Source organism: Grampus griseus (genome assembly GCF_964374135.1).
Source record: "Grampus griseus genome assembly, chromosome: 9".
In the NCBI taxonomy this organism is placed as follows: domain Eukaryota; kingdom Metazoa; phylum Chordata; class Mammalia; order Artiodactyla; family Delphinidae; genus Grampus; species Grampus griseus.
In genome coordinates, this window is record NC_139003.1 from 20,166,113 (window position 1) to 20,180,517 (window position 14,405).

Here is a 14,405-nt window from a genome sequence, read left to right on the forward strand (position 1 = left end):
GGGGACAGTTGTCTCTGGCCCCTCCTTCTGCATTTTCATGGCCCTGTCGGGAAGCGCTGCCCCTGAGCTGATGGCTGTCACCCTTTGGCTTTTCTGATGGGTCTGGGGAGGAGATCCTTCCAGCAGTGTTATGAGCCTCCTGGGACGAAACACCGTGAGTAGTCATGTGGAAAATAGCTTAAGAACGGCTGCGAGCTGCCTCCCCCCATGTCCCCACACTTCCTTTTTATCTGTCTCCTCTCTGTCACTCCAGGAAGTGCTGACCTCAGGGTGAGCAGGTCACGGGCCACACCTGGGGCTGGCAGAAACAGACCTCAGGATGTAGCCTCTGCCTCTAGATCGTCCGGTGTGGATGTGGGTGCTAGAGATAGGTGTTCAGAGCCGCAGGATTTCTGCCTGTGAGATAGCTCAGAGGGATGGGCTTCTTCAGGAACCAGAATCAGGGGGCTCCTCATCTTCACGGCATGGGGGGGCCCTGTGGCGCCCCAGAATCCTGGGCCACGCACTCCATCCGGGGCTAACAAGCCGACCCCCGACTCCTGTCACCACCTCTAGAGGGGCTTGTCGTGGGCCACGCCAGACCCAAGGCAAGATTTCTTCTTTTTGAGTCTCTTTCATCTGAACACAATTTCCGCTTCGCCTAGTATCCCTTAGTCGGTGTTGGGGAAGGAGCTTCAGGCGCTGAAGTGATTTTGTACAGAAGGGTCTGACTCCTGTTATTAACCTCCAGGGAAATGAAAACCTGGGTTTCTTTATTTCAGAGTTTGGGGGCCCAAAGACGTGTGTCTGCAGATGGAGGGAATGCAACTAGGGTATCGGTGCTAACTGGAGCTCCAACGAGGTGGGGTGGGGTTTGTAGGTAATCAGATCACCACGTCAGCTGGAAACCTCATACCTGTGAAAGAATTTTCCCTTCTCACCTTCCTGAGCCTTCCTGCTATGAGGTGTGCTCCAGGAAATTGAGGGCTGACGAAGGGGCAGGGTCTGCCCCATTCCACCCCCAAGGCTGTCTCGAGCCCTCCAGACCCTTGGCCTCCCAGTGCCCATCTCCAGGGGCAGAGGTACTTCTAGCTCCTCCTTATGGACCAGGAATTTGGAAGGGGAGCAAGATAACTCCCATCATGGCTTCTTTTTTAGAGCAAGTGTTTGCTGAGACAAAATCAACCCTTCTAGCTTGTTATTTTTCAGTATTTTAAATAAGGGTCTAAGAGTCAGATCTCCCTCCCTGAGGTTCTGGGTAACTTTGCCAGCTGTGATCTGGACATGATCTCTGAATGGCTTTTCCAGCTCCAATTAACGTCCACCCTGCTAGTCCCATTAACTCTCACCAGGAGCTTTCTTGTCAAAGCGGGGAGGTGGGCAAGCACTTAGCTTTACGCACACCGGCCACTTGGGCTGCATCTCAGTTGCATGTGGGACATTGATTTTACACGTTCCCCTCCTCAGCAAACCTGCTAATAAGATTCCTTTCCCTCCCTCTCCCTCCCTCCAACCCCTTTCAACCTGGCCCAACTCCTGGTCAGACCTTGATTACATGTCTCATTGATTCCATTCAGCTATTTATTAATACATTAATTAGTATGTTCATTTAAGGGAGAGTGACACCGCTTTTTAAAAATAAATGTACAGAGGTGCAGGTTAATGGAAATTTCTGTTTATTTAACATTGATGTCTGGTGTGAAGAGGATTAGTTTTGGATGTTAAAAGGACACGGAGGTTTTTCCAGGGCTTAAATCACTTTTGCTGACAGTCTTTGAAAGGTGACACCTAGAATCATATTGCACTTTCCTTAGGTGATCACAGGCTCTCTCCACTACTTGGGTAGGGAAACTCGAGGGTGGCCGTGAGGGTGCGGGGCTGGCTGTGCACAGTCTTTCACAGGAGGCTCTGATTGTGTATGAGGATGGCTGGCACATCCTCATGCACAAGGGTGAGTCACACCCACTGCTCTGCCTGTAGGGCTGTCAGGAATTTTGTAATTCGAGGTGATGAACGGATGGACATTGCTTTTCTATTGTAGGCTTGTTCTGTTTGTTCCTGAGTTGCTCGTGAATGGTATATTAGTCAGGGTCGGTGATTTCTGTAACAAACAACCCCAAAGATCAATGGGTTTACACATGGCAGTCCAACATTTGTTTGTACGTGGGGGGGATTTTGCTCTGTGCAGTCATTCAGAGACCCAGGTTCCTACCATCTTGTGGCTCCACCATCCCTAGGGCTTCTCAGTTCCCCCTGGCACTTCTGCTGAGGAGAGGAGGAAAGAGGAAGTCACCGAGCTGGTACGGGAACCCAGAGGCACCCGGGCTACGGTCTTCAAGCCCAGCAGTACTGGGACTGGCACTGAGAGCATCTCTCTATGTACAGGAGCCAAGCAGACCAGCCCAGAAACAAAGCAGGGCTAAGAAAGCCTCAGGACACTGCCCATCCGAGAGAGCGTGTGCAATGTGACGTACTTTAGATCAAGATGGACTTTTCTTAAGAAATCTTTTCTAAACTGGGTGGACAACAAAAAGGAGTTGGAAATTGAAAAAAGGAAAAAAGAAAGCAAGCCGAAGAGAAGTTCATGAGATTCCCAAAGGGAGCTGACCTGTGTTTCAGAAGCCTCTGGGGAGACATTTTTCCCTTTGGTTGGCAGGTGCTGGGCTTCTTGCACTGAGGCTAAATGGTGTCTTTATGTTACAGAGGGGAAAGCAGAGTGATGCATATGGGATGCTGGGAGCTGCTGGGAAAGCTCGTTATTATGGGATGGATTGGTTTGGAAAGAGAGGAATTTTGAGAAGATTCAGCATTATTCATTTTTCATGCCCCTGATGTTAAGGACTGAGGCTTGGCCAAGGGCACCATTTTTATGGCATGGGGGCCCTCCCTTCTGCTTTTCTCCAGTGACCTCGTCCTTCTACTTTTCTCCATAGCCCGTGGCAGCTCAGTATATAGTTCTGGCGTCCTCTGTCTCACTCCCAGGTCATACATGCCATATACACCCGGGCTGCCTCTGATAGCCTCCCTTAGTAAGAGGGCATACCTACTGGACCACTGTCAAGGGTTAAGGCCACTTAGGAAGGTGGCACTAATTGTGCTGGGAGTCAACTGGACTTCCATGAAGAAGGCTACAAAAATGCACACTGTGATCTGCCAACATCTAATAAAACAAAATCAATTCCTGCTTCTGAGAATATACCTCTTGGAAATAACAGTACTAATATGTAAAGACGTATGTACAAGGATGTTTATAATGGCATCAATCTTTGTGCCAAAAGCGGGGGGAAGGGCTAGAGAATGCCCATTGATAGGAGAATGGCTGAATAAATTATGGTACCTCCACACCATGGAATAACAGCCGTCCCAAAATTAAATCGCAGCTAAACCAGGTGACTTGGAGGGTTTCCAAGGGAGGGAGAAAAGCATGTGTAATATAGCTCCGAGAGTGTGTTTGATTCTATGAGTGTGGAGAAACTCATGGATGAATACTTGGATGTTAGCATTCTCCTGGAGAAGGGAGGTGGGAGAAGTGGGGGAAAGGGGAAGGGGGAAGCCAAAATAAAATAGGAGTTTCGACTTCTTTCTTGCTCTAGGATGTGGATAGCTATGGAAGGGGTTGGACAGGGAAGAAGCCTAATTCAATTTTTTTTAGAAAGGTCCGTCTTAGGGGTATGGCGGGTGGCCTGGAGGTGGATGAATCTGGAATCGGGGAGTCAGTTAGGGGCTATTCCTGCCTTCTGGGGAAGAGGTGATGAGGGCACTGGGCTGAGGGTCAATGGGAGGGTGGGGGGGGCAGAAGTGGGTCAGAGGTTAATGAGCAGGCCTTGATGGTCATTGGATGAGGCAGCTGAGGGGCTTGGAGGACCACCTGGGTGGCACTCCTCCCTCAAAGGCAGGAGAAGGAGTAGGTTTAGAAGAAACGAAGGGGCTGGCTCTTGATGAGCTGAGTTTGAGGTGCCTGTGACACACTGAATGGAGACGTACAGGATGTGGTGTGCAGGTGACCTGGAGGCCAGTGGGGAAGAGGACTGAGGTCCAGATGAGAGACGGGATGAGGGGCTGGGGTCAAAGATGTGGTCCTTGCCGCCCAGCAGGAGTGTGTGAATTTGAGCCTTGGGCCGAGGTGGCTTGCTGGGGTCCCATCTCCTTCCTCCTCTCAGTGAGTCTCAGACAGAAACACTGGGGGCGGGAGGAAGTAATTGTGCGCAGCAGAGCTCGGTGCCTTTCGATACAAAATAAAGTCACATTCTGGATAAAACCCAAACTATGATGTTTTTGAAACTAGTCAGCTGCACTCAGGTCTCCTTTAAGTGTCCACTAGTTGCCTCCTGCAGCTCAGGAAATGCCAGCTGACTTCTCATTGCTGTGCGCCCCGTGAATCAGGCCCGGACGAGGCCCGTCCCCCAGCCCCTCCCGGGAGGAGAGATGAGGCCGGAACTCTGAGTGAAACCTGTCTGATGGGTCAAGGTTAATGATGGGAACAGGAAAGTAACACAGAGAGGAACTTACACTGTTTCTCAGTGGAAGGGTGGACCCCTTACTTACGAGGTGCCTCAGGCCTCATTCCCGGGCAGCCTGACACCCACCCCGCCCTGCCCCCGCCGCCAAAAGAAGGGCAGGGTCTCCTTATGCTGTGGGATCGGGTACTCGGAGCGCCAGTGGAAGACCCACCCTCACATTCTAGGGAATGTGCACTCCCTTCAGGGGACACCCCCTTGGGTACAGGGGTGGGGTGTGGCCTAAAAGCACCAACAGGGCCACAAGAGAAGAGCAAGGTTGTCTAGCATCGGTCTGGTTCCCAGAGTCTGGGTCAGTGCTTCAAGCTGCACCTGGATCCGGACTCAGCTGCCTACCTGTTCTGTCTTCCCTTGCTCCTCCTTTCTCCGCCTAACGCTTAAGCTGTAACTCACATGCTTTGCCACGAAAATGAGCCGAGCGTTCAAAAATCATTTTAGGAAGAAAATCCCAGCCCCCATGCTGCTCAACAAACAAACAAACAGAAAACCAGGGTATGTTAGAGATGTAGCAGGGACTCAACCCAAATTGCAGTTTACGTGCCTGCTCAGGACACCTTCCTGCAGTCAACGTCCTTTACCATTTTCCAGAACGCCGAAGGGGGTATTGGTTCAGGCAAATTCCTCCCAGAATCAAGGAAATCGGCCCCCAGGGTCACTCACTTTTAAGGTTTTTTTAAGAGTCTGTGGTTCCAGGTTTCCAAATCTTAGGAGGGACCAAATGTACCAGAGTCACTGGGGCTGGGACCCAGGCATCCCGTGTTTTAAAGTTCCCCAGGTGATTCTCATGTGCATGCAAGTTTAGAGCCATTTCCAGTGGCTGAACTGAGTTCTGCTCTGCCTGAGACGGAGGGAGTAAGTAGTTACTAAATAGTTTGTGAAAGGGAAGATTAGGTTTTCTGAGATTCCACTTTTCCTGGGTGTGGTAGTGAGGAGGGTGCATTTTACTCACGCAAATTAGGGAGAAACAGATGGGTGGTTTTGCGCCCCATATCTAGCTTGGAACAAAGCTAGGTTGGGTATTTATTGGAAAGCACTGTAGAATTCTTGGTCTTGGTGTTTGGCGAGAGCACGCCCAACGCTGAGTCAGAATAGGCGTTTCTGGGATGGGTGGTGGGAACAGAGCCCAGACTGCCCAGCGTCCGTTCCCCTTCAGGCTCGCCCACTGTTGGCAATGTTGTCTATTTCCAGGCTGTCCCCCCTCTTCTGGACTCTCCCCGTTAAGCAAAACCCCCAAAGGTATACAAAATGATGGGACATTACAAAAACAAATAAATAAGAACCTCCCATGCCCTTGACATGGCCCTAGGCTCATCAGCTTATCTAAAAATCCTTTCTCAGTCATCTTGAAGTTAGAATTACACTCTACCCTGAGTTAATTTTGCATTAGACTTTAATTTGATGAAAGACGAGGGCCAGGCGAGCCTAGAACTCCACTTTCTACTCTGACAACGAAGTGCTGTTCAACGCCCGGGGCTCTCCAAACCCCTCGTAAACCCCACCGGATTTGGGACGTGGCATTCCTAGAAACTCTTCTGAGCCTTTCCAAAGCGAGGCTTTGTCTTCACGCTCTTCCCATCCACGATTCTGGAGCGAAGCCACCAATTCAAAGGGCTCTGTTTGGCTGGGTGTTTTCTTCGGTTTCACGTTTTGTTCGACAGCATTAGATGTGTTCACGCTCAGACTCCCTGGGGCCCCTGTGTGCGTCAGTGACGGCTTTCTGTCCTCATTTGGTCATGGCGATCTTGGGATCTGTACTTGTGGCTACAGAGAGAGGCGCTCTCCAGTTTCTTGTCATCCCCAGGGCTCATTTGCAAGCCACTGCATAGGCTGAGATACAGAGCAGCCCAAAGAATAGAAATCCAGGCGACCAACAGACTCTCTTGTTATCTTCACCTCTGATTTGATGCTCCTGGTGGGTGTCTGTAGGGTCCTGATGGCTTTTACCCCTTCCCTGTCTCCTCTGTGGTTCAAGAATGCCTGTCCTTTGGTTCTTCTGCAGGGTAGACACATGAGTCAGAATCCCCGAAACAGCTCATCAAGCAATCCCAGGAGGAGCCCTATATATAGCTCCCAGACTCTCCTCTTGACCTCTGTCACCCGCTGCGCCTGCAACCGTGACGGCCTGCCTTCAGGAGGGCCCTGACAAAGCGACTGAAGGAACTGTATTGGCGTGGAGGGGATGTTTGTTAAGTGACGTTCAAAGATCTAGGAACAAGCAGAGATGTAGATGTGGGAAGGATGAAGGAAGGAACAGCTTGCAGACTTAAAGGTAAAGGCTCTGGGGTCAGATATAGGTACAATTCAGTCTTCTCACTTCCTAGCTTGGGCAAGTTACTTAAGCCTCTCTGAGGCCACCTCTTCATCTGTAAAATGGGGTCATGATCATTTCCTTACAGGGTTAAGTGAGGTGATGCATGTAAAGTGCTCAGCACCAATGCCTGTCCCAGAGCAAGCAATGCCAAAGAACGTGGCCTGGGGCTTCCCTGGTGGCGCAGTGGTTGAGAGTCCGCCTGCCGATGCAGGGGACACGGGTTCGTGCCCTGGTCTGGGAAGATCCCACATGCCGTGGAGCGGCTGGGCCCGTGAGCCATGGCCTCTGAGCCTGCGCGTCCGGAGCCTGTGCTCCACAACGGGAGAGGCCACAACAGTGAGAGGCCCGCGTACCACAAAAAAAAAAAAAAAAAAAAGTATTTTTCAGGCCCCTTGTAACGAGTTGGCAAGTTGGGGAATCCCTTTCCTTGAATAGTAGAACCAGATGGCTGGTTTGGTAGTTGAGCTGCATATTTTCATTTTGTGAATCTCATGGGTTGACCCCTTGGTTCCCAAGCCCTGCTTATCCTAGCATTCACCTAAGGAGTTTTGAAAGATTATAGATTCCCTGGCCTAATCCCAGGCTGATTGAATCAGAGCATCCAAGCGTGTTGGGAGCGAGAGGGTGAGGATGGAGAACCTTCTGGAAAGGGTTTCGAGAAGGACCTGACGATCAGTCAGTTTAGGAGGCCCAAGGTGAGCTCACTGTCCCTGGAGCGCAGGGCCCTGGAGGGGGATGGGCTGTAGCCATCCCCTTCGACGGGCTTCTGTCTCCCCCCTGCTCTGCAGTGTCTCCTTAGACAGCTCAGCACTCAAGGGGTTATCAGTGTCTGCCTGCTTCTGTTCCTGATCTAGGTGAGTGACTGGCCCTGAATCAACATTTGCCCTTTTGGGTGACAGTGATACCAAATTCTGGAGATAAGCTTACAAACGGCTTCCACTGGCGTTGGGCTTTCATTTGGGCATTTGAATCTGACCTACGTGTTGGATTCCTTTCTCTTTCTGTTCCTACACCCAGCAGCGTTGTGTGGTGAACCCACTCGGGCTGACAGAGGGAGATGAAAGATTAAGACCACCTCAAGCAAATCCATGTCAGTGTGATGTCCTGTTTCCTCTTCCCTCCCTCTCTCTTGTCTTCAGACCTCCTTGTAAGGACCCTCCCCAGCTGTGGCCCCGGGGAGGTGTGAGGGGAAGAGGAAGAAAAGCACGAGATTGGGTGCGGGTGTGGGTGTCCCACCTTGACCCTTCCTCGCTTCTCTTCATTGTTCTGCTCGGGCCCTGGTGCCCAGGTCTCCCGCTAAAGCCAGAGCAATTGCTCTCAGCTGATCCTCCCAGGAAGACGCTTCTGGAGGGTTTCACTGATGCCTCTCAGAGCCGCTGCAGGGAGGATGAACTCTAGGAAATACACTGGGTTATTTTGTTCCTATTACCTTTCCTGCTTCTCAAGGATGGGTTTTAGGTGTTGTGAGGGACCATATTTCAGAATCACGTCAGTTTTATTCCTCTTATAGAGTCTGGGAGCTCAAGGGAGGGATCTAGGAGCCTGAAATCTGTGAATTTCCAAGGATCTGATGGCCTCTGGCAGAACAGAGAGGACCTCAACGAGGCAGTGAGTGCTCTGAGCCAGGAGGTGTGCCTCCTGTGATGGGAGCTGTGAACCTGCCCCAGGCCTGACGGTGGGAAAGTGAGACTGCGTGCCCTTGAAGGGTCTTGGAAATGGGGATCTTCTTCCTCCTCCCTGGAAGGGACCAGAGGATACACTCTAGCGGACTAGATGGCCACCAGCTCCTTCTGCATCTGAGGGTCGATTAAGATAGGAAGCGGAAGGTCTTTCTAGGCATGGGTGAGAAACGTCCTAAAGTTTAGTGATTCTCAGATTGGTTCTAGACCAGTGGTTCTCAACTGTGGCTGTTAACCGGAAACCCGTGAGCCGAAGCACATTTGTGTTCCATTTAGGTGCATGGAATATTTTGCTGTGGCCAACATTTAAAGATCGAGAGATTTCACGTAAAATATAGTTTTTACGCGTCTGTAGAAATACAGGCATATCTGAGAACACAGAGCCTCTCTTCCCACATGGCAACCATGGGAGGTGGCTAGAGGCTGCTTCCTAGAGGACACACTCTCCAGCTTGCAGAGCTGCGAGCTCTCCACCCAGCTCACTATAGTCTTTGTGTTATTTGCCTCACTTTCCTGGGGCTCAGGTTGTCGCTTGAGTTTGGGAGCCCCGCCAGTGCCTTAAGAACCACCTAAAGATCTATTATGTACATTTCTGGTTCCCTGCACCCTCGGAGGTTCTGATTCCATGGGTGTGATTCTGCTGCAGGAAACTACACTTGGAGAAACATTGGCCTAGAGTTCAAGGCACAATTTCCCATGAGGCTGAGTGGTGACCACAGAGAAATCCAGGCAAATCCCACCAAGGAAGGTGGCCTCAAATCTCCCCATCTATTCAAAGTTAGAAACAGATGCAAAGGCATTTTATTCCTTTTTCTCCCCTGGATCCCAGGGGTCTTGGGTGGGGATGGAGCATCTGTCACACAGCTGAGTTCTGTTTTTGCACCTGTAGGTGTGGGCTTGAGACAGCTGCCTTCTTTGTGGCTCTGCTTAGTAAACAGAACTTGCCTCACTGAGGCTTCTAGGAGAAACAGAACAGCCACTCATTCCCCACTAACTGTTCAAAATGGAAGCCCAGCTTCCCAGACAGCTGGAGAGTGATTTCTGAAGAATCCGAGAGGTGAATCCGGAATGTAGTCCAGCTTGGACCAGAAGCAAGCAATGGAGGGTTGAACAACACATAGAGATTCACTGCTTCCTTCATTGGCCAGGAACTTCCAGAGGAAATCCTAAACTCTGTCTGGGGTAGACGGATGAAAATAGAGAGAATTTCAGGGCCCAGAGGTGAGAGGAGCTGAGAGAATAAACCGTACTATGGGGCTCTCTAATGCTTACGCGCTCCTGGATGCTATCATTTTTGTGGTCCTGGAAGCATCCGTTTCCACATATCTGCCTTCAAACCTTTTCTTTGCTGTGCCACCATTGCTTTTTATTCCAAAGATCAGCTTTGGAAGTAGGCAAGGTACTAGTCCTAGAGTTGTAGCTATAGAGGACAGGCACCCCGGTCCTTGGATGGTGGCCAGAACATCACAGGGAAACTGGACATAGTTCTGGCTCAGCCAGGTGAACCCTTCTGGAGGGCCTTGTCTACTGGGGACAGTTGTTAAAGCCACCGTTGGACTAGCTAGTGATGACTGGGGTTATTAGAGATGATTGGCCACTCAACACTATTCAGTTTCCAGGGTTGCTGGGTTACTGGTGGCCTCCTTCCCATGTCTCCCACCTTAGCTCTGAATAGGCAAAGTTATTCCATCAGTTAGCAGGAATATACCCAGCTACCTCCTGCTGGGTCCTTACCCACAAGTGCTGATAGCTTTGTGGTGGATGGTGTCAGCCACTCAGCCAGCGTTTCCCCACCGCAGCCACACTCTTGACTTTTCTTAGCCTAGTCTGTCCTGTTACACTTCTTAGCACCTTCATCCCAACCTAATCTTATCCTCACCTTCTTTCCTTTCCTGCAAAAAAACACAGGAAAGTCACGTAACCCTCCCTTTCTCAGGAGTCTGGAAATCCAACTGCTTTTTTGCTTTCTAATGGAATGAGACCTTTGAGAGGAAAAAGAACACATTTGCAGGGGGAGGGAGACCCTCCTTGGAACTATGTAACGAAGGAGTTAGAAAAACATCGTGTCAATCCATTGCCTTGCTCTCAGTTGGCAAAATATTCAAGAATTATTTGAAGAGAAGTGATGCCTGGCTTGCTTTCCTCATCCCAGCAATCTCAGTTCAACAATTCTGGTATTTATTGAGTGTCTCCTTATAAGCCAGGTATGGTGCCAGGGGCTGGGGTTCAGTGGCGAGTCAGCAAATACGGCCCCAACCTCGGGGAGCTTATGATCCATCCCTGGGGCATCTTTGCTCAGGCCTCACTCTGCCTCAATCGGTTTTCCAACACTCTAGCACACCTACATTCTGACTTTCACTGGGTTAAGTTAAAGCTGCCCACAGGAGCCAAAGTTGTGATTGCAGGAGGTGGGGTCCTTTTGGGAGAATTAGTGGGAATTTTTTGAGCCCAGAGGATATTGGGAGAGAGATCAGCATGCTCTTAACTCCCAGATCTGAAGAGGGAAAGGAATCCTGGGCCAGGACAGGAAGAGGAAAGTACATTTGCTTTCTGCAGGTCTCATTGATTTGATGCAGACAATTAATAAAAAAGGCAGGAACAGACAGGTTACGTATGCGTGGTGAGCTTTGCCTATGTGGCTGTCCTGCTCTCCTCCATCTGTAGCACAAGTTCAACTTAGATGGATGCCAAGCTCGGTCACTTATTTATGAAATTATATAGCCCTTCCTGAAGTAACATTGTATTTTTATTTTATCTCCCAGATCCCCACAGTGGAAGCAGAAGTTATTTCCTCACAGATGGCTACCTTTTTGACACTCATTCATATAAATGGAAGGGAAGATGAGGAAAAGTATCTGTAGTACGTGGCAGACATGTAGGCCAAGAAAGACATGATGATAGTTTAAAGGTTAACATTTCCATTGGATTCAGTCTCTACCTGGGAACCTGGGAAGTTAACCCTAGTGGGCACTTTTTATCACTCAGTGGAACCATGATGACAGTCCTAGGAGTCTCTGAGGACCACCTGTCACATAGTGATAGGTCTGCACCTCTCACCCTCTGCACACTTAAATCCATTTCTGTGCTGTTTATTTACTATGGAACTTCCTGGCTTGTGTTCCGATGTTCCTGTTAACAAAGGGCCCTGAGAGCTTTCTCCTTGCTCCAAACAAGAATTGTGCTGTCATCTAACATCACTTAGAGAATCTCTGAAATCACAAAATCGGGTGACCTCCCTCTTGCCACGAGCTTGTCCCCCCTGCCTGATCACACGCTGCCCTGAGTGGATGTATTCCAGTGGCAGGTTCTGTAGTCTCACCTGAAGTTCTCTCTCCTCTGGGAGTTTTCTGGGTTGGAGGGTGGCCACCGTCACTAACTTCAAAAATCTTTCTTGGAGCTGTCTCAGGACTACAGGGAGGATGGGAGAGTTGTGGCTTAGATCCCCTATTCTCTATTCCTCTATATTTGTTTTCTTTTAAAATTTTTATTGGAGTAGAGTTGATGTACAATGTTGTATTAGTTTCAGGTGTATAGCAAAGTGAATCAGTTATACATATACATATAGCCACTCTTTTTTTTTTTTTTTTTTTAAGATTCTTTTCCCATATAGGCCATTACAGAGTATGGGGTCGAGTTCCCTGTGCTATACAGCAGGTTCTTATCAGTTACCTATTTTATATACAGTAGTGTGTATATGTCAATCTCAGTCTCCCAATTTATCCCTCCTCCCCTTGTCCTCTGGTAACCATAAGTTTGTTTTCTAAATCCATGACTCTGTTTTGTAAATAAGTTCATTTGTACCTTTTTTTTTTTAGATTCCGCATATAAGTGATATCATATGATATTTGTCTTTCTGTGTCTGACTTACTTCACTCAGTATAACAGTCTCTAGGTCCAGCCATGTTGCTGCGAATGGCATTATTTTGTTCTTTTTTATGGCCGAGTAATACTCCATTGTATATATGCCACATCTTCTTTATGCATTCCTCTGTTGATGGACAATTAGGCTGCTTCCATGTCCTGGCTATTGTAAATAGTGCTGCTGTGAACATTGGGGTGCATGTATCTTTTCGAATTATGCTTTCCTCTGGGTATATGCCCAGGAGTAGGATTGCTGGGTCATATGGTAGTTCTATTCTTAGTTTTCTTAAGGAACCTCCATACTGTTCTCCATAGTGGCTGTACCAGTTTAACTATTCCATTATATTTGAGTTCTTGTGTTCAAAACCCCAGTGGCATCTTTGGTTCTTCCTTCTCCTTTAACCCCAGTCTCAGTTAATGACTAATCATATTCTATGTTCCTCCTAATTTCTTTCATCTGATGTGTTCTGCATATTCTAATTCCTATCTGTGGCTTCTGGTCGGTGTGCCCCACTCACACGGGCTTTCCACCTGCCCTCTCTTCCAAGTCTCACCACCTCAACCCTGTGCAGATATGTTTACCTCTTCTCTACGAGTTTGATAAAGCCCGTTCACTTTCTTTCCTGATTTTGGTCTCATTCCCTCCGATCTGTTTGGCACTTAAGTGCCCCATCTATCTTCTTCAAGTATAGCTTTCAGGTTCCCCCTCCTCTGCTCAAGAATCTTCAGTGGCTCCTTAGTATTGAGTATTTTTCCTCTTAAACCTAGCACTCAGGGTTATCCGTGTTTTGGAATCAGCCTATGATTTGGCTGTATCTTTTACTTCCATCCTAACATAAATCCAATGTTCTAGCCAAATCACGTACTATTATGGGAACTTTGCTTCTAGTAATGGCAGACTAGGTAATGCACACTGACCCACCTACTGAGGAAAATTTACAAAGTAGGAAAGATATTTTCAAAAGTATCCTTGAAGACATACAAAAGCTAACACAGTGATGAATTTTACAGGGTCAAATTTTAGAAGAAGATGGAAATCAGGAGGTGAGTTACCAGCAGGGGTAATACTTTTTGCTGGTTTCTAGAGAGGCAGCTGGGGGTCTAAAAATTTTATTTCATAGCCTCATGGGATTAGGGGACAAAAGCTGGAGTTTAAGGCCTATCAAGGTGGGAGTATTTGGGGTTGAGACTATAAGTAAACCAGCTCTTGCAAGTTCTGAAGTCCAGCTTTGAACCACTTGAGTAGCTGAGAAGAATCTCAGTTCCGGAAATGGGATTAATGTTATACTGTATTGCAAGATAGTCACCTGGCAAAGCATTAGAATACTGTCTCAAGGAAGATAACATTATCCTAGTTATCAAATTATGCCTACAAACAAATCTTTGAGTACAATGTTCAGCATACAATCAAAGATAAGCTAGCACACAAGGAAATGTGTAAACATGAACAAGAGCCAGCAGAAACGGTAGACTTACAGGTTTTCTGGATACTGCAATTATCAGGCGCTAGCTTTAAAATAACCTTGCTTACTATTTTCAAGTAGAAATAAGACAAGATTAAAAAACCTGGCAGCAAGCTAGAAACTATAAAGCATATATAGTAGATTTGAAACAAGAACCAAAAAGATATTCCAGAGCTGCAAAATACAGCAACTGAAATTAAGAACTCAACGGATGGGTTTTAAAAGAACTTAGACACAGCTGAAGAGATAATTTATGAAGTAGGGGACGGGGAAAAAGAAACTATCCAAAATGAAAGATAAAAAGTACAGAAAAGGGGGTAAGAGACATACAATGAGAAGGTCTTACCTATTTAATTGGATTTCTACAAAGAAAGAGATAGAATGGGAAAACACAGATTCAAGGAGACCTACAAACTCCAATCAGGATGAATAAAAAGAAATGTACATACAGACATGTCATAACATATGTGCAAAATATTGAAGACACATTGTTTTATTTATGATTTCCCAAGCAAGTCTCCAACTTTCTTGTACCTGTACCTTATTTTACATACTGTTCCCTACTCCTTCATCTTTGTCTGTCCACATGTTACCT

The 14,405-nt window shown here is 47.9% G+C and overlaps 1 protein-coding gene across 5 annotated transcripts in view; it reads left to right on the forward strand.

Moving 5' to 3' along the window:
- PLXNA4 (plexin A4) overlaps window positions 1–14,405 on the forward strand; it is a 607,888-nt gene that overhangs the window by 177,031 nt on the left and 416,452 nt on the right. For 3 of the 5 annotated variants that reach the window (XR_014297154.1, XR_014297155.1, XM_082661364.1), the window contains exon 1: window positions 6,667–6,765. The exons of the other annotated variants lie outside the window; for them this stretch is intronic. Coding sequence is in view for 1 of the 3 variants with exons in the window: in XM_082661364.1 (XP_082517490.1) it covers window positions 6,735–6,765 (31 nt within the window). In the remaining 2 variants the exon portion in view is untranslated. Of the gene's footprint in view, window positions 1–6,666; window positions 6,766–14,405 lie in introns of those variants that run through there. 5 annotated transcript variants of the gene reach the window in all.